The sequence below is a fragment of the Taeniopygia guttata genome, chromosome 1, assembly GCF_048771995.1.
Source record: "Taeniopygia guttata chromosome 1, bTaeGut7.mat, whole genome shotgun sequence".
Taxonomy (NCBI): Eukaryota; Metazoa; Chordata; class Aves; order Passeriformes; family Estrildidae; genus Taeniopygia; species Taeniopygia guttata.
The window spans coordinates 71,176,973-71,200,103 of record NC_133024.1 but is presented as its reverse complement, the minus strand read 5'-3'; the positions used below and the strand labels follow the sequence as shown (position 1 = coordinate 71,200,103).

General features: G+C 39.7%; 1 protein-coding gene across 2 annotated transcripts in view; it reads right to left on the bottom strand.

Moving 5' to 3' along the window:
* Positions 1-4,188: 4,188 nt before the first annotated feature.
* RDX (radixin) overlaps positions 4,189-23,131 on the bottom strand; it is a 46,320-nt gene continuing 27,377 nt past the window's right edge. For both annotated transcript variants that reach the window (XM_002187022.7, XM_012569765.5), the window contains exons 7-15: positions 22,916-23,062; positions 21,339-21,435; positions 20,557-20,720; positions 19,818-19,948; positions 17,549-17,709; positions 16,507-16,599; positions 15,423-15,665; positions 14,277-14,437; positions 4,189-4,884 (exon numbers count right to left, since the gene is read on the bottom strand). In XM_002187022.7, the coding sequence (XP_002187058.2) occupies positions 4,848-4,884; positions 14,277-14,437; positions 15,423-15,665; positions 16,507-16,599; positions 17,549-17,709; positions 19,818-19,948; positions 20,557-20,720; positions 21,339-21,435; positions 22,916-23,062 (1,234 nt within the window). In that variant the 3' untranslated portion in view covers positions 4,189-4,847. The remainder of the gene's footprint in view (positions 4,885-14,276; positions 14,438-15,422; positions 15,666-16,506; positions 16,600-17,548; positions 17,710-19,817; positions 19,949-20,556; positions 20,721-21,338; positions 21,436-22,915; positions 23,063-23,131) is intronic.

Below are 23,131 nucleotides of genomic sequence, written 5' to 3'. Positions count from 1 at the left end.
TTTACAAATTTCTCCTGCAAAAGCTGTAACAAAATGCCCATGAACCTGGCAGGCATCACAGCAGCCCCTGCTGCAGGTTGAAGTGTTGTGACACTGGAGATGAAAGGGCTCTGTCACTCATCCTGGAGCTGAAACCTGAACTTGACAACCTGCATGACCTTGTCTGGAGAAGCTAAGGAGAGGCTGCTGTACAAAAACGCAGGGATGCTCCTTGCGAGACATTTCCAAGCAGGACAAAGTGTCACTTGGGCTACTCTGGGCAGCATCCTCCAGCCTCGCAGGATCTTTGAGCTCATTCTGTGCTGAAGAAAGGGAAGGGACATTTAGAGATTTGGTGTCCTGGTGCATAATGTGCCCCCTGTGCTGCAATTGGAAAGAAAAAGCTGGCACAGAACTGGGCCCGTTATGAGCACATGCACGAAACACCACCATCATCCTGCTCCTCAGTGTCACAGCAGAGGACCTGTGTTCAGTAACCTCAGCACCTACTCCTGGCGTGGCAGAGCCAGCAGCACAGGAGTTGGAAAAGGTTGAAGCTGCCTCCACCAGCCAGCTTTGTCACACACCCTGTTTCACTCAGCCTTCCCAGCACCCTGCATTTCCCTGCCCATCCCTGGGGACATGTCCAACCCACAAGTCTCTTCAAGGAGAGGCTGGGAGAAGCTTCACGCTGAGGAAGACTTGCATAAATCCAACTTGTAGGAGACCCAGATCAGTCCTCCCTAGGGCGCTGCAGGGCAGGACAGGGGTGGCTCAAGGAGCAGGAGTGTCCCAGTCCCAGCACAGCCACCAGTCAGGTGCTGGGACACAGCTGAGCACTCGGTGGCAGTGGTGCAGAAGATGCTCTGGTGCCACTCCATCTGATGGTCTCTATAGCAACAGTCAGGCTTTTTCTTTCCCAGCTGAACTGCCAGGAGCAGCAGGTAGATATGACAGAAATTCAACGCTGCTATTAATTTACATGAGCTGGGTGAAGCATAAGCAAGAGGAGTGTGGGGAATAAGGAGCTGGCAATGTTCTCCAGACAGGTTCCTTACACCAGCCAGGCTCACCTTACAGAGATCCCCAACTGCATCCTGGAACCAGAGCTGCAGCAGAGGTTTGGGTGACTCAAGATTCCAACCCTCAGGAAGTGGCCTGAAAGGGGGAGAATAGCATTGGGGTCTGGCCAGGGTGCCTGGGAGAAGGAATTTTTGGGTTTCATCCAGCTCTACAAAACTTTCAGGCATGCACAAACCTGGATTTTAACTTATGTTTTACCAATTTCAGTAATAGAAAGTCCATTTTCCCTAGTGGGGGGAAAAAAGTGAACTGAATTCAGTGACGGAACTGCCTGTCTCAGGCAGTGTTTTGCTACCTGCTCTCCCACTGCAGCCACCTGCAGCAGTTATTGGAGACTCTGGCACGAGTCGCATGTTTGCAGAATGCCTATAAGCACAGAGCTGCTGCGGCTCAAACCCAGTTAAACATTTTGGGTGTTTTGGGTGGTGCAGACCATGGTGGTGATCCTCAATATTGGGCTGCCCCCAGTGCTCTGCCCCAGTCTCATCATGGTCATGATGGCAAGGAGCAGCAGATGCTCCAGGAACTGCAGAGAGGGATGATGTTGTTTGTTCGTTTATTTAATACCTGATTAAATGATCTTCCCTTGGTTCCTCTGCGACAAAGTGATTTAATTAATGCTGAAACTGCGCACACGGGATGCAGCAAAGCTGTTCGCGGTTGGCATGGGCTACATCTATAGAACTATTTTGGAAAAAGGAAAACGTCAGCATGATAAAAATGGAAAGTGTTAGCGTGCCATGTGCTGCCAGGAAATGGGGCTGGTACCCTATTCTAAACCTGGATCACATTTTTAATGAAAGTTAACTTGTTCACCCCACCTTTTACCATTTAAAACTAATTTAATGGAGAACCCGCCCCCAGCTGAGGGCCAGCAAGTGCTGCCGTAGGAGGCAGGTAGGCTTCCACTCACTAACTCCTCAGTGCACATCAACTATGGAAAGCCAAGCGACAGCAGAACTTCAGTCAGACCACGACAAAAACTGGGAAGAAACTCTCAGATGGCTGCAGGTTTAGGACATTGCCCTCTGCAGTCACCTCTGCAGCGAGGTGGCTCAGCTGTGAGACTCAGGGTGTCTGCACTTAATCGATTGCTTACCCACCTGGCCAGGGCCATCTGCAGCCTGGCTGCTTCCAAATCTACACACTGCTGGAGGCACAGACGCAAAGACCACTGGTGAATTTAGAGGAAAGACCCAGGATGAACTACAAGGAGAAGCAAAGCTGCTGGCCAGCCGTCAAGTAATAGCACGGAGGAGAGAGGGACAAGGAAGGACACCACTGTTTCAATTGGCAATCAAGCTGCTTCATGCCTTACAGACCAGGCACCACTCTTTCATGGCCAGCATTCACAGGCACGATTGAATTCACTCTCTCCTGCCCTGCAGGACAGCATTTTTAACCGTACAACTCTCCTACAACTCTTCAGACAGACCTTTACCGACAGGTAAGTACCAATCTGCAATTCCAGCAACATCCTCACCAGGGCAAAATCCTCACTGCTGCGGAGGTGACTGAGAAATCTCCTGTGTCTGACCAGCGGCAGGACCGCGCCCCATCCCCTTCCCTCGCAGGGCAGACCGTGACCATTCCCGGCCATTCAGGCTCGTCCGAAGCGGCTGCTGCAGCAGGGCAAGCGCAGTCCCCAGCCTGGATCCTCCGGCAGCTGCCGGGGAGAGCTGCCGCCCCTTTCCAGCCCAGCCCTGCTGGCTGCTAGCGGCAGGTGCGAGCCTGCATGTCCAGCATGAGCTGCCAAACGCGACCCGCCAGAGCCAGACCAGGCCACCTTGAGCAACACTACAATCAACAGTGAGAGGGAGCCCAGAGCTTTCCTTGGAGCAGAAACTCTATTTTCATATTTCTGTTTTTAAACCTGGTGCTAAGGTACACTTCATCCTGCCCAATTCCCCCTCTGCAAGGCATCCACCAGAGAACTTCAACACTGACTAGAAAAGCCAAAAAACATCCTAGGCAGCCAGGGCGCCACTAGACAAAATCCTCGGGAACATTTTGTGGTGGTACTAAGGAAATACTTGCACAAAAGGGTTTTACTACCTTTAACTGTTGGTACCTGAAGCAAGCACAGTCCTAACGAAAGCTGCTCCAAGCAGCAGCTACTGCAGACACACTTGTAGACATAAAACTCAGGGAGGCCACTGTGCCTTCGTCCCTTGAGCAGCAGGAACATCTCTAAGCCCCCACATGGGTCATGCAGGGAGAGGGAGGCTGCAGAAACAATTTAAAATAATAACTCAAGTGCTGAGCAAGACAGTCCCAAGACCCCAGTGCTGGCCTATGTGTGCAAATCAGACCCTGAAACTCCACAGCTTTGTATTTTATGTTCCTGTTGGCATCCTAAATCTAAACCTCGTCTTCCAAGAGCTGAGCCAGGGTCTTGTTTCAGCTGGTGATGTGCTGGTGTGCCAGTCAGAGGCAGGGGAGGTTTCCTTCTCAACAGCCCCTGTCTCTGCAAGGGTTTCAGCAGGAGCCTGGCCGCGACCCACTGCCCACCCTACCCACCTGCAGCCCTGAGGTGTGGGGGATGTGGCTCCCAACCCTGCCAGGATAAAGAGTCCAGGGCACACAGCCCCTCCTTCCTCAGCCAAGCTGGAGGGCTGCTGGAGGCACAGCAGCAGCTCCAAGGCAGGTCCCAGGTCTGTGGGATGCTTGTAGAGCCCAGGGGCAGCTTCTTCCTTGGGCAGTTATCACCCCATGATTTTGGGCACATGCCGGAGGTTTTGGCAGCTGCTGCTTCAGATCCAAGTCCTCTGAGGGATCTACTGGCACAGTTCCCAGTGCAGGAGGCCATTGTGCAAGAAGGCACTGCCAGGAACACAAAGCTCACTCATACCAAGGTTTAGTATATTTCCAGGGCTGCTAGCTGGATTTGAGAATACTTCGGGTATCTCCTCAGTGAGAAGTTCCTTAATTAACAGCTGTCTTTTCCTTCAAGAGTAATCCATTCTTTGTAACTAAAGTCTCTCATTGGCTTACCTGGTCACGGCACAAGATATTCACCTGGAAACTCCACTTTGGATTGGTGCTACAAAATGAAGTAAAACTTCTCAGAAGTGAAAGAAAATCCCCTAACATCACTGATCATCAAATGAATAGTGATTCTTTGGATGAATGTTAAAACCCATTTATTCAGGCTTTTGTGCAGGGTGCACAGTCCAGCAATTACGTATACACAGTATGCACATCCTGACAGCATACAAAAAGGAAAGGAGCAACAGGTGTTTACACTGGGAATGTATATACAGACATATTAAACTGGGATTTTTACATTAGAAAATTATCTGACACTGTTCAGGTATCATCAAGGCTATTAGAAATTGTGTAGAAAACCAATAAAACTTGGAAAGTATCTACTGTCATTTTACTTTACCCAGGCTAGATAGAAGTCAGGCTTCCCACACTATATCACTTGTGGACAAAGCCTAGAGGATGCCTCAAGCACTTTGGAGGGTCACATTACTCTAGCACATCCCATTACAAGTTAAAGAATAACACATTAGTATTATTTCCTGTTTTCCTGGAAAGAACAATAGCTTAAATACTTCAAATAACTAATTTTCTCCCGGGAAAAGACAACAAAGGAAAGATTTAGAGACCATGAGAGAATCAAACACTAATGAAATGTTGTAACAGCACTTCCTGGTCCTTCCAAAAACTCTTCACAGACCAGGAACCTAATTTAAAACACTGTACACTGTCCAGATTTACAGAAGTGCAATAGCAGGCCTTGGCAGACCCCAGGTCTTCTGCAGATCTTTACCTTGCTCCTATCCTAAGGGTTGCAAGAGATCGTACCTTTGTAACCTGCACAGAAAGACACAGAGAGATCAAATAGATTTAGCAAAAGGATACTAAACAATAGACAGAAATATGCAGCAATACTTCACTTCCTGTAGCTATTCCATATTTAATTTCTGACTGAACTTTTTTCCTAAGGTGTCAGCAGAATGAGGGAGGATCAGAAACACAGTGATTTCAGAAATACATGATTCTTGTGGCCAAGGCACCCAGGGACACCCAGAACCCATCTTCACAGGCTTTCAGCTTGAAGAGCAGGTCCAACTCTCTAGATACTCTTCTATGCCAAATTTTTGCACATACCAGTCCAGTTTTGGTATAAAATTCTAGCATTACAAAGAACCTAACTGAAAATCCACCCACGGGGTAGTTTTAAAGGACCAATCCACTCTTGGCAGGTAACAGAAACCACATGTGAGCGCAACACAGAGTGTGTTAAAACTGCTCCTAAAGATGGCTGAAATAAAATGCCTTGTGCACAAATACACCAAATATAGGACATATTTGTAGAACGTTCAATCACAGCCAGTATGATTTCAGACACATTTTCCTTTTAGCACAGCACACATGCTATTTGCTATGTAAACTCTGGCGTTTAGTTCATTCCATTTGCTGTTCTGCATGAGCCTTTTGGAGAAAAAGGTGAGGACAGCATGAAGAATCTCTCTCAAATTTATTTCTCTCCTGAAGTTTAAAGTTCTCTGGTGGAAATCGTTACAATGAGTCAAAACTTACTTGAGTGGAGACATTTCAAAAATTTATATTTTCCATGTAGAGTTTTACAAAAAAGCATTGTTGAAGTGGCTTGAAAATTGCTTTCCTTTTGGAGAATGACCCCCTTAAATATATTATGACTAGGCAAAGGATAACTAGTATTTTATACTCAACCTCCCTATGTAAACCTTCCTTTGTTGTGAACATCTTATTCTGATTGTTTAAAGAAAAAAACACTTCAGCTGTAAGTAGCAATATATCATAATAGTCTTCAAAATTAATCAGGAAAAACAGTAAACAACAAAATTCTCTTTGATACTAGTAAGCATGGGGAATAAGCAGCTATTCAAAACAAAGAAGCCTTCAATAGCATTTTTTTTTCATTTATGACAGCATGTAACATGTAGGAACTTCAAAATTCTATACCACAGCCTGTTTCCCTCACAGATTATTTCCTGGCACAGAAAGTCAGAAAGAACTTCCAGGGCTTGACCATAAGCAAATAAGGCATGTGGTTAATAGTGATGCTTCAAAAGTCTGACAGCAATTCCTGGACATGGGTGGGGAGAAGAAACAGGTTTCTGTCAGTGAGTGAAACTGTAGGCTGGGGAAGGCACTACTGAAACCAGTGAAGTGTTTCCTGGTACTAAGAGATTCCCAGAAACAGCTGGCTTTCACAGGTGGCTAAAATCAAACATGCTGACAAGTAGATTTGATTTTAAGCTCAAGAACAAAACTGAACCATATTCACTCTGCCTGCTGTGATTTTTTTAAATTGTGTTTTAAACACAGTTTTAAAGGTCACATTTTAAAAACTAAGCTCTAATTCAATATCTAAGTTCCTGTAAGTGGCAACTTGTACATTTCACTTTAATACAGCCATTACAAGGCCTGATGCCACATGCTGTATTAGAAATCTCCAATTTAACCATGCTATCTATATATTTTTTTATATATGTGCATATATATACATACATATAAATCAGAGCTCAGTTAAACATAAAACAAACACCTTTCCCTCAGAAAATAATTTCTTCCATTAAACTCCAGATTGCAAAGATAATTTCAGTGTCATAGGCAAAACATAATTTTACAAAATAGGTGGAATAAGTCACAACAGAAGTAATTAAGGGAAATACGACTGAAGAATGATTCAATGTTTTCTTCTCCAGTGCTCTCAAAATAATCCAGCAAGTGCAAATAAATAAAAAGTCACGTGAGTTTTACCAAAGTACTTTTCTTTCATTAATTTAGTTTGAGAAGTCCACCTTGCCATACCTAGCTGCCTGCCTCAATTTTTCACCTTGAATCTAAGGTCTCATTATCTAGCTAAGTGCATCATATTTTTTTGCTAGGACTTCAGGCTTAAACTTGCCCCCACAATGTTTTTAAACTAATAACTATGCAACATCTTCCTTCCCTGTCTTAATTTACATTCTCATATTGAAACAAAGTTATTTAATTGCATTGAAACTGTCAGTGATGTAAACTGAAATCTGTTCTTCAGATTAAATAAAAGGCATGACACATTAGCAAGAAGAAAAAAAAAAGAGAACAACAAAACAAAGACAAGCCCAAACCAAGCAGCAAAGCAGCAAAGAGAAGTGAGATGTAAGAACCAGCTCAAAGACTGGGAGAAGCACATATGATAGGACCATCCCAAAGCATACAAAAGCCACTGCTAGAAAGAAGGCGAATTCCAGAATTTATTTTCACGGCCTTCTGTTAAAATGAACAGAGACAGGTATTTTTTCCCACACCTGCCACTGCTTTTTACAGACAAGTGTCCTGGGGTGACTTTATGATGCTCATATGCCCATTTGTCTGTTTAGCCCAGAAATAAGTTTTGCACCTTTAAGACTGGTTCCTAGAGCAAAGCGGGGGAGAGAAGAAGCACACAGTTTCTTTCCAGAAACTGCACTCACTCCTCCACATTCCTGCTCCTGGACTGGGTTGTCTGTGGATGGATGTACATACAGACAGTGGGACAAAGATCTCCTTTGCTTTTAGTTAGTTTTAGCTAGGTGAGGTAGAGAAGCTCCCTGGACTGTGGGTTTTCTTTTTCTTGGACCTGTTCAAACCTGCTCTGGACTGAACACCCAGAGGAGCACCGGCAGCTCGTACCTGTGGCCCATCAGGCTGGGCTTGGGCTGCAGCACTTCCAGCACCGGAGTAGAGACTGAGTGAGCTGAGCTACAGCCCATGAAGGGGACCTTTCTGAGTTTGCATCTCTGGAGTGGCAAGAGGTTTTATTGTTTAATATTGTTCTTTTTTAGTGTGTGTGCTGGCGAATGCTCTGCCTGTTAAATAGTTTTTTCCACTTTTCTCCAAGGAAAAATTTTCCCAAACCAATTGAGGGAGGGGCCACTTGAATTTGCTTTCTAGAGGAACACCTTTGGAGGTTTTCTCCCAAATTTGCCCTAAACCAGGACAACAGGGCAGGCTGAAGAACCATGGGATACCTGACTCCTGTTCTCAGGTATCTGTGCTTATGCTACAGACAAGTTCAGTTTTTACACGAGTGACCTGCAGAGAAGGTTCAAGCCAGACAGGAATATAACAATAAATAAGCCTTATTTAGGACTCCATGGGAAAAGCCAACTATTTCATGGCTGCTTTTTTTTTAATTTTTATTTTTACATCCAGGACACCTGTTGTGCAGGAAAGCAAAGCTGCAGCACCATGCAGTTGTGCTGACAGCTCTGCTGTTTGAGCGGGAATAACCATCCTGCTCCAGTGCTTTCTCCTGCCTAGTCCAGACAGACAGCCAACCTACACAATGAAAGCACAGAATTTCTCTGTCTCCCACATGCTCCCTTGTGCATGTTAGCTGAGCTAGGCTCAAAGCTGAACCCCATGGGTATAAACACCATGTTTCAGATTCTACATTAACATATTTGTTTTATAACATTTTCTCCAGAAAGCTACCAGCAATTATTAACTAGTCAATACAATTATTTATGCTCTAAAGTGGCATATGCCACGCATGTCTGGTAAGAGAACATGCACACAAAATTAATCCAAAGACTATTTTAAGAAGCAGCAGTAATAGTTCTAAATTTGAAGATGAGTTCACTCGCTTTGCTGAAAACAACACTAAGATCCTAAATGCAAAAGAAGAAAAAGCTGTGTTTCCAAATGGTATGGAAAAGTACAACCGGCACTCAGCAGCAAGACAGATGCCCAAAACATTCTTCACAAGAGATCCAAGAATTCAAAAGGTGAATTAAACTGAAGAAACACTATCAAGGACATGAAACAAACAGTGGAGTTCTGATTAATGGCGTGAAGACTTCTTAAATTTTTTTTAGTTTTCTCAGGTGTGTGAACAAGGTTGCCTGAATCTCAAACACTGAATCTGCTCACTTGGATGTAAATTAATTTGTTCCCAGCAATAAAGGCAGCATCAGGATCGACTCATCTGTCTATTCTGGATGTTATTTCTCATCTTCACTGAAGACTGAAATGGACTTGGCAGAAAAGTTTTGAGCCTCCGTCTCAATGCAAATGAATCTCTTTCTGGCAACACAACTGCAATTACCATATTCACAGGGATTATTAATTAATCAAAAGTGCTATTTGAATAAAAGTGTGGCTCATTGCTATATTTTAAGAAAGCATTTGACACAGTAGTCAACCATTCACCCTAAACTTAGTTTAGCAGAATGTTACTGAAGTCACAGATTAAGAAGTTAAATACTGTATCAAGTTTAAAGAAGAAATTGAGGGTGAATAAAAGGCGTGAAAGCTTAGGCTGTAGGGAGCTGTGGATACAAGATCTCACTGAGCCGAGTGCAGGCAGCTGCAGGGCTGTGGAGCGATTACTGTTTCACAGGGGCACACATGGGTTTCCTGTTGCTGGAACAAGCAGTGGGGCAGCAGAACCCTGCATGTTCACAGCTCTTGGCCCTGCAGAAACATACTGGGGCAAAATTACCACACTGCAGAGGAAGTTGTGACTATAACACAGCAGCCAGGCTGGGAGCACGTGGCCGTAAGAACTCGAAGACCTTTAAGTGCTGGGCAGAGGTTTTCTAAAAACCTTCAAATAATGGCAACTCCTCCTCTGCAAATAAGGTAGCTTAGAAGCAAACAAAGAAACAAATAATAAAAAAAAAAACCAAAAACAAATAAGCAGAAAAAGCAGTGCAATTGTCCTACCTCTGAGCTTGATCTCTTTTCACCTGATCCACTTATCCAGAGCACAGGAAACATTAACTCTTATGCACACGTGCATTAGGAACACTTGCACCAACCAGGCCGCCTCCTTTGATGTGCATTTCCATCACCCCTCGTTTCTTCTGCTGCCTAAAGCCTACTGCTGTGAACAGAAACACTCTTGACATATTATTTACAAAAGCCAATATAAACACCTCATGGAATACCAGCAATTCAAAATGCTTCTGTTTCCTCCTGCTAACTTTGTTGTACCTAAACTATGAGCTATGTGGGCATAATCTGTCTCTTCCTGAGACACTGCTGCAAGTATTGTGGTCCCTTCTGAAGAAATTTGATAGCACGGTGAAAAAGTCTTTTGGGCTTGGTGAGTCCACTTCATTCACACTGAACAAAACATATACATTTGATATGGCAGCAATCTCTTGGGTGGAAGGAAGGAAAAAAAGGCAAAGCAAAGCAAAGCTTCTTTAACAGCACTCCAAAGTGGCACTTTACCAACTCACAATAAAGCAAACACAAGTGACAAACTCCATGAATCAAAACAAAATCAGGCAACTGGCCTATGCTTATGGATCAAGACTCAGCTCAGTGCAATGAAAAGTGAAACTTGCTCCAGAAAATTGGCTGCTAAATTTGCTAAACAGTTTATTGGTCACACACCTGCCACAGGGCGATACTGAAAAGGAATCCTCCACACAAGTAAATAAATGAGCCAGTAAGGGAATCTAGTGCACATGTGCATTTGGGGCTTTCTCTCCTCTCTGAGCCCTCTACAATCACACCAGCCCTTCAGCTTTAAGTTGCCCCTTGCTGCTGACTGGGTCCCCAGACTGGGAAAAGGAGCAGCCAGGCAGAACTCTCCGGCCTGCAGACCAATTTTGTGGGGAGGAAAGGACTGTGCTGCTTGGGAACAGAGCAGTGGGACACGGTGCTTGATGTCTTGGGCAGAACAACTTTTTAGATTATCCACATGTAGACAGACACGGAAAATGCTTGCATAAAAGTTCCTCTTCAAAATCTAAAGGTTTTAATTATTTTAATCTCTATATTTTCTTTAAAAATGTAGAGAAAATATTTGTGGTACTTTTTATTCAGAAGTTTGAAATACTTAATTTAGAACAAACCTCCTTTTTCCTCAGAGGTGCTCAAAGCAAGTAATTTGAAAAACCCTAGAGAACACGTTCTAAGAAAAATGCAAAAGCACTATAATGCTTTCCAAACTGGTACAAGTGACAGAAAATGTTGGTTTGGATGTGTACAATGGACTATTTCAAGAAGACAGAATATCTTCTTGTACAACAAGGCATTCTGTTTGATTGTAATAGTCTGTAAATAGTGGCTCTATTTTGCATCTTTTTCTCTCCAACACAAGAGCATATTTTTGAAAAAATCAACCTTTCAAAGCACTTGCCTCCCCTTTCAACCACACTGTTGGGAAGCTACATACCTATGTAGGAGCTCTCTAACAAGTGAGAAACCTCAGAACTAAGGTTTCAGCAGGAGGGGCTCCAACAAGAGGGAAGCATCAAGCTAGAAATATGCACATTTACAAGTACTAAGTTTTAATTCCTCATGGCAATTCTGCCCTATGGAGCAACAGATAGGGTACCATGCTTGTACTGAGTGTAAGGCCAAGCAAATTCAAGAGAGAAAAGAATGGCCTGAGAGGCAGGATAATTTATGTGAGAACATTTTAGCAGGTTATTTGTACACCTATTTACATGGACTGTTCCTGTCTTTTTCAAGTGTATTAGAGAAATTAAAAAGCCCATTAACTTGCCATTGTTTAAAACACATGGTGGCCATGCATGTGTTTGACAGCACTGTCTACTATAAGGTACAGTATAAAAAAAATACAATCAAGGTTTCACAATAATTAAGATATAGACCCATTAAACTAAATTTCACTTAACTTGGGACAGTTGTAGGCAGTGATTGAAAGTTCTTACATTACCCACAGAGCTCTTATATGGCCAAATTACCCTATGTTCTCAAGAGAGCAAATTTGCTGTGATGATTCACATCCTGTTTTGAATCAACAAACACCAGTGCTTCCTCCTAACTGTATGTGGTAATTTCTTAAGCAAAATACCATTCTCCAGGGATACAATTTGATTGTTTTTTAAATTTCATTCTGACCAAAGTGTGAAACAAAAAGATGATCCAGATTTCTACACTGCTCTGGAAAGAGAGGCTATTAAACTGTGCTCAATAAAGTTGTCAGAAAAAAAGGGCATTAAATAACAACAATGGACCTCAGAGAAATTAACTGTATCTCTTTATTGTTAACCAATGAATGTTATCCAAAATAGTAGATGTAATTGTAGCTTAATTGTACAACACAAAACATGATGCTAAAGGAAAAAGCATGTGGAAAATTACTTCACTGAGTAATCATTAGATGTATTCTTAGTATTTCTGCACCAGTAAGTGTTCCCAACTGCTGGTGACAGCAGCTATTACCACTTTGTTCATTGTGAAAACCTGTAGTACAAAATGGTTGTTCCTGGTTGTTGAATTAAAAAAAAAAAAAAAAAAAAATCACACAGCTTTATAAATGGATCTAATCCATTCAGCCCTACTCTTTATGTTGTAGATTTAAGAACAACAATCTTTACTGGTGTTTTTTCCCAACACTGAAACTGATAGATCAGTGTCAGTGCACACTTTTCAGGGAAAAATGAAAACTCACTGGAAGCACAGCATTTCACCTGCCATGGCCAACTGTTCAAATACTTCAGAAATTTGCTCAAGCTTCGGTGTATGAAGCCTGTGAAACAAAAACTGTTCTTACAATGCACTGCAAGTTGAAACACCAACTTCCACCAAGCAGCATTTTGATGCATGTGCACAGCATCTGCACATCAATCTTCACTCTTCAAAGCAGATATGTTTAGCCCCACAAACTAAAAATATATTAATGTATCTTTATTTAATTTTCATGATGTCACCCCACATAGCCAAACTTTTACTCCGCAAAATAAAAAAAAAACAAACTTAGTTGGACTGTTCATGAGAAATTTAGACCTACTGTGCCTGAAAAAATGTTTAATAAAATGGCAAATTTTAATAGATAAGTGTAAATTTATGAGTGCATAATATCAAACAGAAAAAAAGCTGAACCATCCTCAGAGAAACCTAGGTTCGTTTACTGTTGATATTTATTAGGGTACTCTAACATAGGGAGTAACTGAAATCCACATTAACTGTAAAGTTATTACTAAAGTTCAATTTCTAAGCAAATTTCTCAAAAGAGCAGGTTTCCTTTTCAAGAGGGAAAGAACTTAATGATCTGACATTAGATATGACAATTACAATACTGGATTCACTGAAACACTTTTACTCCAATTCTGGGAAGTTTCATTTTGTATTTGAAACCCAAACTGACTGACAAACACATTCTACACACCCCTCCCAGAATATAGTATACCAGTGACAGTTACAGCTTTAAAACACACCAAATGCTTTTACAATTTAAACTCAACAAAAGGCAGTTAGACAGTACTTAGCACTGTAAATCCAAAATAAAGTAAAATAAAATCCTAGGAGTAAGGGCTCCTAGCAATCTTTAATGTTACTGTGTAGTGATAGTCAATTTAAACAGTTTTATTCATGGTGTTTGAAGGACCAGTCATCATGTACATAGTAGTGAGGTAGGATACTGTCCCCTCCCTGGGACTGATGTTTTCATATGCTCCCTTGCCAGAAAGGTCCAGGTTTCCCTACTGCAAATAAAATAATTACAAGCAAAGAGCACATTAAGCTTTGTTTCTTTTTTTCCCCTCTTTGTTGCATTGGAACATTTTGCACATCTAAAGAATCAGCTAGGAAAAGCAACATTTACTCAAGCCTATTAGCAGCCATGTGCTGCCCACAGGTAGTGTTCCATTTAAAAACACTTCCTGGAACTACCACCTGTCATCTAGACCTTTGTGAACAGGTAGGCAAAGAAAACCATCAATGATGACAGGACATGAAACACCACAGAATTTCACTTTGGGAAAAAAAAAAAAAAAAAAAAAAAAAAAAAAGACACAGAACTCCCCAAAACAAAACAAGAAAACAACAAGCAAAACTGAAAGTGAGCAGTATTAAACTCTTTATGGAGTAGCTATATTGAAATAGTACCTATCCAGTTTAGGTACAGTTCCATTCTTTCTATTTTTTAATGTTTAAGCAATATATACACTTGTCAGTCATTATATACTTCACATCTGTTTCCAAAGGGGGAAATAAACCCAAACAAACAATGAAATTGAAAACACAATGGGGAAAAACCTGCTATTAACCTCTACACCCTCCCCCCACCCAAACCCTAGGGTTAACAGACTGCCTTATTGTTGAATAGCTTCCCCTAAATTTGTCTTCTAGTCACTGTAGTCAACCTGGTATTAAGTGCTTTGGCAAAGTGGGGTGCGATCCATCAAATCTGCAAAGGCCTGCTTTTTTTCTCTGTTGGTGGTTCAGCTTTACGAGGAACATATATGCAAAATACCAGCTCTCACATTGCTTCAAACTCATCAATACGCTGCTTTGTATTGCCTTGTCGGATTTGCCGGAGAGTCTTGTACTTATCACGGCCTGCTTTAACATTCTCAGCATGAAGGACATCGTTTTGTGTTTTCTTGGTTTCATCTCTGGCTTGAGCCAACTCTGAACTTAAAGCCTGTTGAATAAAATATTTGAATTTAAGTGCTTTGACTAATCCTTTAACAGTTCTGGAGTTTCTGATAACAACTATTCTGCAATCTGGATAAGAATTTCTTGAATGCCAATCTATGGAATGCTTGTTGTGCTCCTCAGTAACTCAACAAGCTGTGAGGTCTATTAGAAGGAATGCAGAAGGAAAGATAAGGACAGCACAGGATTCCTTCCTTACATGAGTGTAAACATCAAACTGTATTTTAAAAAGCCTCATCCACCATAAAATCCAAGCAGAAAGGGACAAGCAAGATAAAAGAGGAAAACCACCTTATTTTTCAATTTTTCTGTAACTAAAGACTTAACTCCCTCATCTGGTCAGTGACAGACCAATCAAGAATACAACACATAGAGGCTAGTAAGACAATGCTGTCAGACTAAGTAGCAGCTTTCCTTTTCTTGTTTTCTTCCCAAATAAACATTTTGTAACCAGGAGAAGGGCTACCACTACTATAGATTATTATGCTTTGAGGGATAAGACTTGGCCTGGGAGGAATTGCTCCGTTTTAGGGAAATAAGAATAATCCAAAATGAGTGCAATTTGAGTTTTTGCATTTACAACACTTATGAGTGACTACAAACATAAATACTACCAAGCAGGCATCTGTTCCTACCACTTAATTAGTTTTGGTATTGAAAAAGGAAAGCATTATGTTTTAACATGCAGAGTTCTGGAAATCATATAATTATTAGAAACATTTACTGGCCAATGCAACAGCATACTTACACTTTAAAGCTATATAAAGCACAATCTTACATCTTGCAATCTTGCTATATATTCCATTTCTAGAACACTATGAATGATATTGGTTGGTAAACTGTTATTAAAACAAATAAATTATAAAGAAGCTGTTTCCTTGGCAGACCATAACATCACTGAAGTTTCTTACAAAAGAAGGATGAAAACCCAAAGCCTGAATTGTGTTGATACAACTATGAATCTTCATTACCTGGAGCTGTTTCTTAACACGTTCATTTTTCTGTGTTTCTGTTACCCGTTCTTCCTCACTCCTGTGATTCATGACACCATCAGAAGACAGTTCTGCACTGGCTTCAGCATTGTTCTCATCATGTTCATCGTGTTCATTCTCTGTTGGAGGAATAACTGGTGGGGGTGGAGGTGGAGGAGGAGCAGACATTACAGATTTCAGTTCTTCTTTGGTCTTTTCCAAGTCCTCTTGGGCTGCAAAAGCCTAAATACAGTAAACAGTACTTAGCATATTTTTAATGATTTATCAAGAGTCAGAAAAATAAAAATCTGAGATGTTCTCAGACACATGAAACTGCTGACATGACTAGCTTACACACTGAAAATTGTCAAATAGAGACACAGAGTAAAAACCAGATATGGCTTAAAATAAGCTGTACTAGTGTCCAGCAACTTCCAGCAGTACACAAAAGAGTGAAGGCATAGGGCAATCATACCGACTGTTTTCCAACTTTCCTAGCCTCCTTTTAGGGAGGCTAATTTAAGGCTCAATGATCTCCTAGATCAAAGGTGATGAATTCAAATTTCATACTTAACCAGAACTGATGAAAATTTGTTCAAACCCTTTTTGAACCCATGCACAGTAACTATTCACACTCCATAGCTAATTACAGATTTTATGAAGAAATACTATTTTGCTTTAAATTTTTACCCAGCTGCACTTCATGTGCCTTTATTAACCGTTTTGGTTCAGCTTTCCATCAAATCTCTTGATTTTATACACCTTCCTCCTGAGGTGTTTTCCTCTCTTAACACAAAGCTCCAATTTATTGCACCATCACACAAAAGGAAGCAATTTCTAATCTTTGACCATACCTTTGTGATGAGAATGTCCCCCCCTTCATGACTATGCAATATCAAGAAATGAGTTAAACAGAAGCATAGGCTGGCTTCAGTAGACTGGAGGACAAAAACCTTTAAGAAAGACTTTTCTGAAGCCTAACGGAAAGAGAGAGATTTGACCCCATGGACTTCTAGTGAGATTTCCGCACTCATTTCCCTCAGCCTCTTTGAAGTTCTGACTTCACACAGCATGGGCTCATTACTTTGTGCTGCCATTCTGAAGCTTCCTCTTCTTTCTTTTTCTTGGCCTCCTCTAGAAGTGCAATCTTGGCTGTGAATTCAGCAATTTCTGCTGCCTGAAACAAACAAAAGAACAAAGAAGTTTTAATTTGGTATTAGTCTGGCTTTGCAGTGGAAGAAAGCAGAGCCTTTGCTATGATCCAGCTTGAAAAGTTAGTTACCATCGACCACCTCTCTGTGAAAAATAGAAATTTTAAGCATACATGACAGAGGGAATGAATCAGAGTACTCTTGCCTAACAGAAATAAGTCCAGGAAAAAAAAAAAATCTTCTGCACTTCAAAGCTTCCTGGGAAACAGCAAGCTGTCATTACAAACTAGTCATTACATTTCAGGATGTTTCAGTCTAATACAATTTTGATGGTCCTACCATTAAGATTATGATTCTGGATCATAATCTCAGTACCATTAAGCCAAATATTGCCATCAGAATTATGTGCCAAGTTTACAGAAGATCAAAAACTCATTTACAGTTGAGAAATCATCTCTTCTATTTTCATCCCTTTCTCAATTATTGTGCACAAATCTTGAATTAGAAGTAGTCTAACAATGTAAAAAGATACTGCAAATACTGGCAACAGAAGAGGTAAAGTAACAAAAATACCCCAACAAAGCCCAGTGTCACCAACTCCCCACCACCATTAAGCTTCAGAACAAACCTGCCTCAGAGAACAGGCTTCCCAGTGGGCTGCAGAAGGAAGCTACTCTTGTTCTCAACTGGATAAGCCTGAGACTATTAGAAAGAAAATGTAATGAGTGTTGTCAGTCTGAAGGATGGTGGTTGTCTATGTATCCTACAGATACATAGTTCTATTTTTACCTTGCAAAGTAGCGGCAAGTCTAACGCAGTTTTCTAAAACAGTTCCCACAACACTCTGTAACAGTATTTCAAGTATTTTTGTGTTTCAATGTACTTCCTCATTTGAAGAAAAAGGAAAAAGGCTAATTTTTCAACTGTATTTTCCAATTTTAACCCTTTTGTGAGGTAAAAAATAAAGTTTCTTACTAGCTGCTCCTGGTTCTTCATTTGATCAGCTGCCTGCTTGGCTAGAGCAGCTTTGGCTACTTCAGCTGCTCGACGCTCTTTTTCCAGGCGTTCGGCTTCCTCTTTTGCACGCTTTCGTTCTTGATCCAGTTCTAGAGCTCTCCGAGTCTGCTCCTCTAGCTCTGCCAAGAGGAAAGTTTACAGACAACATATCACTACCTAGCTCTTCCTCATATGTATCACAGATACCAGCTGCAATATGCCCACAATAAAGTAACATAGAACACTAACCAAGAATAACAAGACCACCTCAAGCTAAGAAAAGCTGTTGAGTATGCTACCCAGAGCTCTGTTCCATGTCTGGTTTCCCTCCCACTTTAAGATATGCTTTGGATATACTTCATTTCACCTGACATTTCTGACATTTCTGACAGCCTCATGTTTCCGAAAAGTGTCACCTCACTGATAAAACTACACACCCAAATACATGTACATATATACATGCACATACTCCTACCATAAGGATATTTCATGTACCTTAAATCACACTCCTAAAGAAAGCAAAAAAAAAAAAAAATCTTCTTACTGAAATGCCTGACAGATTCCTTAATCACAGCTGAAAATTTAGGCATATGCCTCCAGCAAAATGACTTAATACCCATTGGAAGGGTCAGAAAAATTCTTTGTATGTGAGAGGAGGAAAATTTTAAATCAAGGGAGAGATAATAGCTGGTCAGCTGCCTGCATAGCAAAATATTGAAATCTAAAGGGCAAAACCCTTAGTGCAACAGGAAGAAGTAATAGTCTAGGAGAAATGCAAGGTTAGGTTTACACAGACAAAATTTTACTCCTCCCCTGATGAGAAAAACTAGATGACTATGAAAAAAGTCTTTCTAAAGCTCTTCGCTGGCTCTAATGATAAAATTTCTGCCATGATCTTGGCTAGGCACAGCTCTCATAGACTCCTTCAAGAGAAAACCTAAACAACTACTCATTTTTTCCAAAAATCCATTTGTTTTCACCACAAGCTTTAATACTGCAAAAGCACCTCCCCAGATATGCTGACACACCCTTCATCTTTGTACTTTTAGTTTTAAGTAGTAATGCAACCATTATTCTTCAGCTGGTTTCCCAGGCCTACTACTATTCCTTCAGTTATAAAATTAAATGAACAGCACCACAAGTATGTGAGGTTCTACAAATGCAGTATCTAGAAATTAAATTAAACAAAACTATTTAAAAACACTACTCAAACAAATTTTCCTATGAAGTTGGAGGACACAAAACTAACACAGACCATTTATAAAATGACTTTTCCATGTGTGCATAGAAAGCTAAAAAGTCCAGTAACACATAACATTTTGTATTGCACCAGAAATTAGGTGACATTGCTTACAAGGTTTTGAGAAAATGTGTATTGTTAAACCTCCAGAATTACTCCGACACTGTTTTGTCCTGGGCCAAATAGCTCTCCTTAAACAATGCCACAGCATTGTTAGTGTGTTACCTGTCTGGATGTGTCCAACCTGTTCTGCACTGAAAGACAGAAAAATGCACAGGTGGAGCTGGAGAGCAGTGCCAGGCATATGTAATTTATTTGCATAGAGTTAATCAGTGATTCTCTCTATGATGCTTGAAGCCAAGAGTTAGGAAAAGAAAGAAGTGACAAAACTTTTATGAATGTGAACCAAACCTGAAGTAGGGGGAAAAAAAAAAAAAGAACATGGAGAGGAGGGGCAGGGAAGTCATGGAGGCAGTGACTCCACAGGGTGATTAAACACAAAGAACTGTGAGTGGTGAAACTACATGTTTTGTCACTCATGTCTGACAATTTCTCAAGTCTTACAAGGGAACAGGAAAGGAGGAAGGAACAAGGAATTTCCAAATTAAAAGCTAAATTCAACAAAATCCCAGAGAAAGTACTTTGAATCTTTCCCTCTAATTTCCCTGCTCCCTTCAACTCCAACAGTTCAGCATTTTAAACATTTCATAATTCTGAGTTGAACTGTGTATGCATTAATTTTCTTTTTACTAAATCAAAACTTTTGCTACATAAAAAATTGGTTTTATATTTAAAAGATACAGACAAAAGTATGCACACCATCATTTAAACACTGAAAAACATATCTCTCATATCAATAAAACACCACTAAATTCTTGCCACTATTAGTAAAACAAACTTACCCCCCACCCAAAGTAACAAAACACAGACATACAAAAAGAACTGTGGAACTGAACTACCCAGCTAAACTGAACACTGTCACTAGATTTAAGAAATCTATGACCTCACCTTTCTGAGCTTTCATTGTTTGCTCCTCTATTTGTCTTAAGCGCTCCATTAATTCCTCTTTTTCACGCTCTATTCTTTCCTTTTCCTTTTCTGCTATCTCCCTTTTTTTCTTCTCATTTTCTAATTGTGCTCTGTAAAAAAAAATAGTGAAAAGGGGTTTTTTTAAATCTCCAACATATTAAATTATATTCTTTGGATGCAGGTAGCAAATTTTTCAGTCTACTCAGCTACCAGGGAAGGATAATTTTAAATGCCTATAATCCTGCTTATAATACTGTAGAGAAGAACGATTTATGAACAGAAGTGATAATCAACCTTGGTTATGGTTCAGTCAGGTATATCCACAATTATATCTGCATTTTAGGCATGATGCTTCATCTGGACTAAAATGGCAACAGTATTTTTTATACTTAAAGGTAAACCAGGACATGCTTCACAGAATTTGCTTTAAGGGTTCACCTGTAGAGTATAAAATTCCCTAAGAATCAAGCAACAGAGAGGTAAGACTTGCACAAAAAACTTAACGAGGAACAACAGTACAGCTACTATCACTGTGCTGAAAGCTCAAAAAAGATACGTTTATATATTAAGACAGGGGAGCCACGCCAATTCACCAACCTGCTTACACAGTGCAGAAAGAAAAGCAGTTCTCTCTTTTCTAGAATTCCAAGATACATGATATTCTATGACTTTTTTAAAGCTAGAATTTTTTTCTGTTTCATGGCAGTTTGTTAATTACCTTTCCAATTGTTTCTGATGTTTCTCTTCTCTAGCTTGGGCCTTCATCTGTTGCACTTCAATTGTATCAGGTTTCCTCCGCCTCATGTACAATTCATGATTTCCCATACACAGTGCCAAAATTCGCTTGTTAATTCTCAGACGGGGTGCATAAAAAACAAAATCCTAGGAAAAAAGTAATTCCAGTATATCTATTAACCTAAAACAATACACTTAGGATTCAAAGCATTACTGCATGCTTGCATTGGTTAAATGAAAACTCACAAGTATTTTCATATTTTGAGCAGGTGAACACCATAATCTATAAATTTAGCCACTGTTAAAGACTTGTAAGATAAATTCAAAACTGCACCTGGAATACTCCAGAAATTATCTTGTTTATATAATTTGTTTTTTAAATAAGACTATTCTCTACTCTATTCTGAAGTTACTTGACCTAGAAAGTCTCATGAAATGTCCTGTTGTAATTCAAAAAAAAAGGAAAAATAAAAACAGAGGAGGAAAGAGGTCAATAATTTAGCATCTTATGCTGTCTTTCCAACACATCACAAAGTATTGGTTGACCTAAAACCCTACAACAATTTGGGAGTATCGAAGAGAATGAAAAGAGAGAAAACAAATATACCGTATTTCAAAATGAACATTTTGTTTTGATTACTGACTATTATATCAGTAAAAGTAATAAATGTCACCAATATTTACTCATGCCTTAATGCCAGAGCAAGTCCCTGCAGGCTTAAATCTCTTCATATAGCAAGTGATACTATTGTACACACTACTTACAGGGGCCTTTTTGTCAATCGGCTTTATGACAAATTTTTTGTCATTAAAAGAGATGTTTCTTATTTCACTCCAAGGAAAACCAATCTTGGGTGTCAGCCTTCAAAGAGAAAAAGTTCTCATTAGAAGCAGCAAGGATGTGCACTTTGTATATATATGAATTCAGTAAGGCTTATGTCTGTACCATTCTCACTATTACACTTAGCTACATATAGAATATTACATTTACAACATTATGTTTTAATGTAAACATTAACAACATTTTAAGCATATTTTGGTAGATTTTTCTTTTTACAAATATTCCATCAAATTAATCACATTTTAATAAATTACATGGCATTGTAAAAATAGGAATTTTGATTTGTGACTACTATTACCTAGATGCTAAATATCACGATAATGTACTCATTCCTTATAGGGAATTGGCAACTGTATTTTCACTTCAAAGAGTAACTATTTAAATGTGAGAAATTGACATTTCAAATACTGAAATTAAAGTAACTTTCAGCCATACTGTACTTCTGTTTAGCTCAGATTTGCGTTCTTATGTTTTCAGAATTCAAGTTAAATTTCAAGTTAAATTTCCTTGTGTCTTAAGCAAAATACATTAAATTCAGAAATTGTTACAATGTTAATGCATCAACTGCATAACAGTAAATATTTTTCTGTCAGTACAAAAGTTTTTTCAGTTCATATTATCTTAATTATAAATAGCACATAATATTCAAGTATTTGATTGCTAATTATCAGAAGACAGGAAGTAACAAAAAAACTGCATCATAGCTCAATCTGATCCAATCATTTTGAATATTTCCTGATTTCAGGAGTTATATTGCCATCTAATGGCAATTAAGGCTTACAGAATTTTGTTAGAGAGTATATACATCTAAAGTTGACTGCTCCCATCTGGAATTTGACATATCATGTGTAACTTCAAACAACTGTGAATGGTCTGTTGACATCAGATATTACTAACAAGTGCTTGGAAAGAAAGAAAAGAGCAAGTCTGTTCTGTTTTCAAATTCTTCATATTTCCTACATTTCAATTCAGCTCTTCCCTCTTCAAGTAGAAGAGATTGTTTGATCTCTTTATCAGGACACATAAATGATCTATTTTCTTTGATGTCTAAAAGGTTTCACTTTTAAACATCTATGTTTATCATGCTCCAACATCTATAATCCTTGTCATGACTCTTAAAAATGTTTCTCATTAAATAAATTGCTCAGTTTTATTTCTCATTGAATAAATTGCTCCTTTTCATCCTGACCCAAGAGAATGTTTTGACTGAAAGGTACAGGAAGAAACCACATAAAGATAGCCTAGCTCTAGTAATCCATATAAAGCAATGTAAATTTAAGCTTCATAGAACTGCTCTCCCTTTCCCTTCTTTTGCATCCCTAATCTTTAAAATTCAAGCTTTCCAGCAGTTAACTTCTCTCTCTCTTTTTCAATCTCTTACATAGATTAGAAGGAGAACCTGTTTTGCCAGATCTTACTGAACACACAGTAAGGTGGAGGTTGTACAATCTCAGATAGCAACTCCTAGGACAGAACCGCAAAATGAGCATTTCCCACTTACTTATCATCATGCTCATAAATATTCAGACCCAAAGCATCAACTCCTAGCCACAATTCAGTTCCTTTTTTATTCTTTATTTCAAAATAGTTGACTCCATACATTTCCAAGTCTTGTGCTATCTTAAGGTATTCCATCATAGAATCTTCCCTGATGAAGAAGAAAAATTGGTATAGTTTAGACAACAAATCATAAGTACATTGTAAGAATAAGAGAACT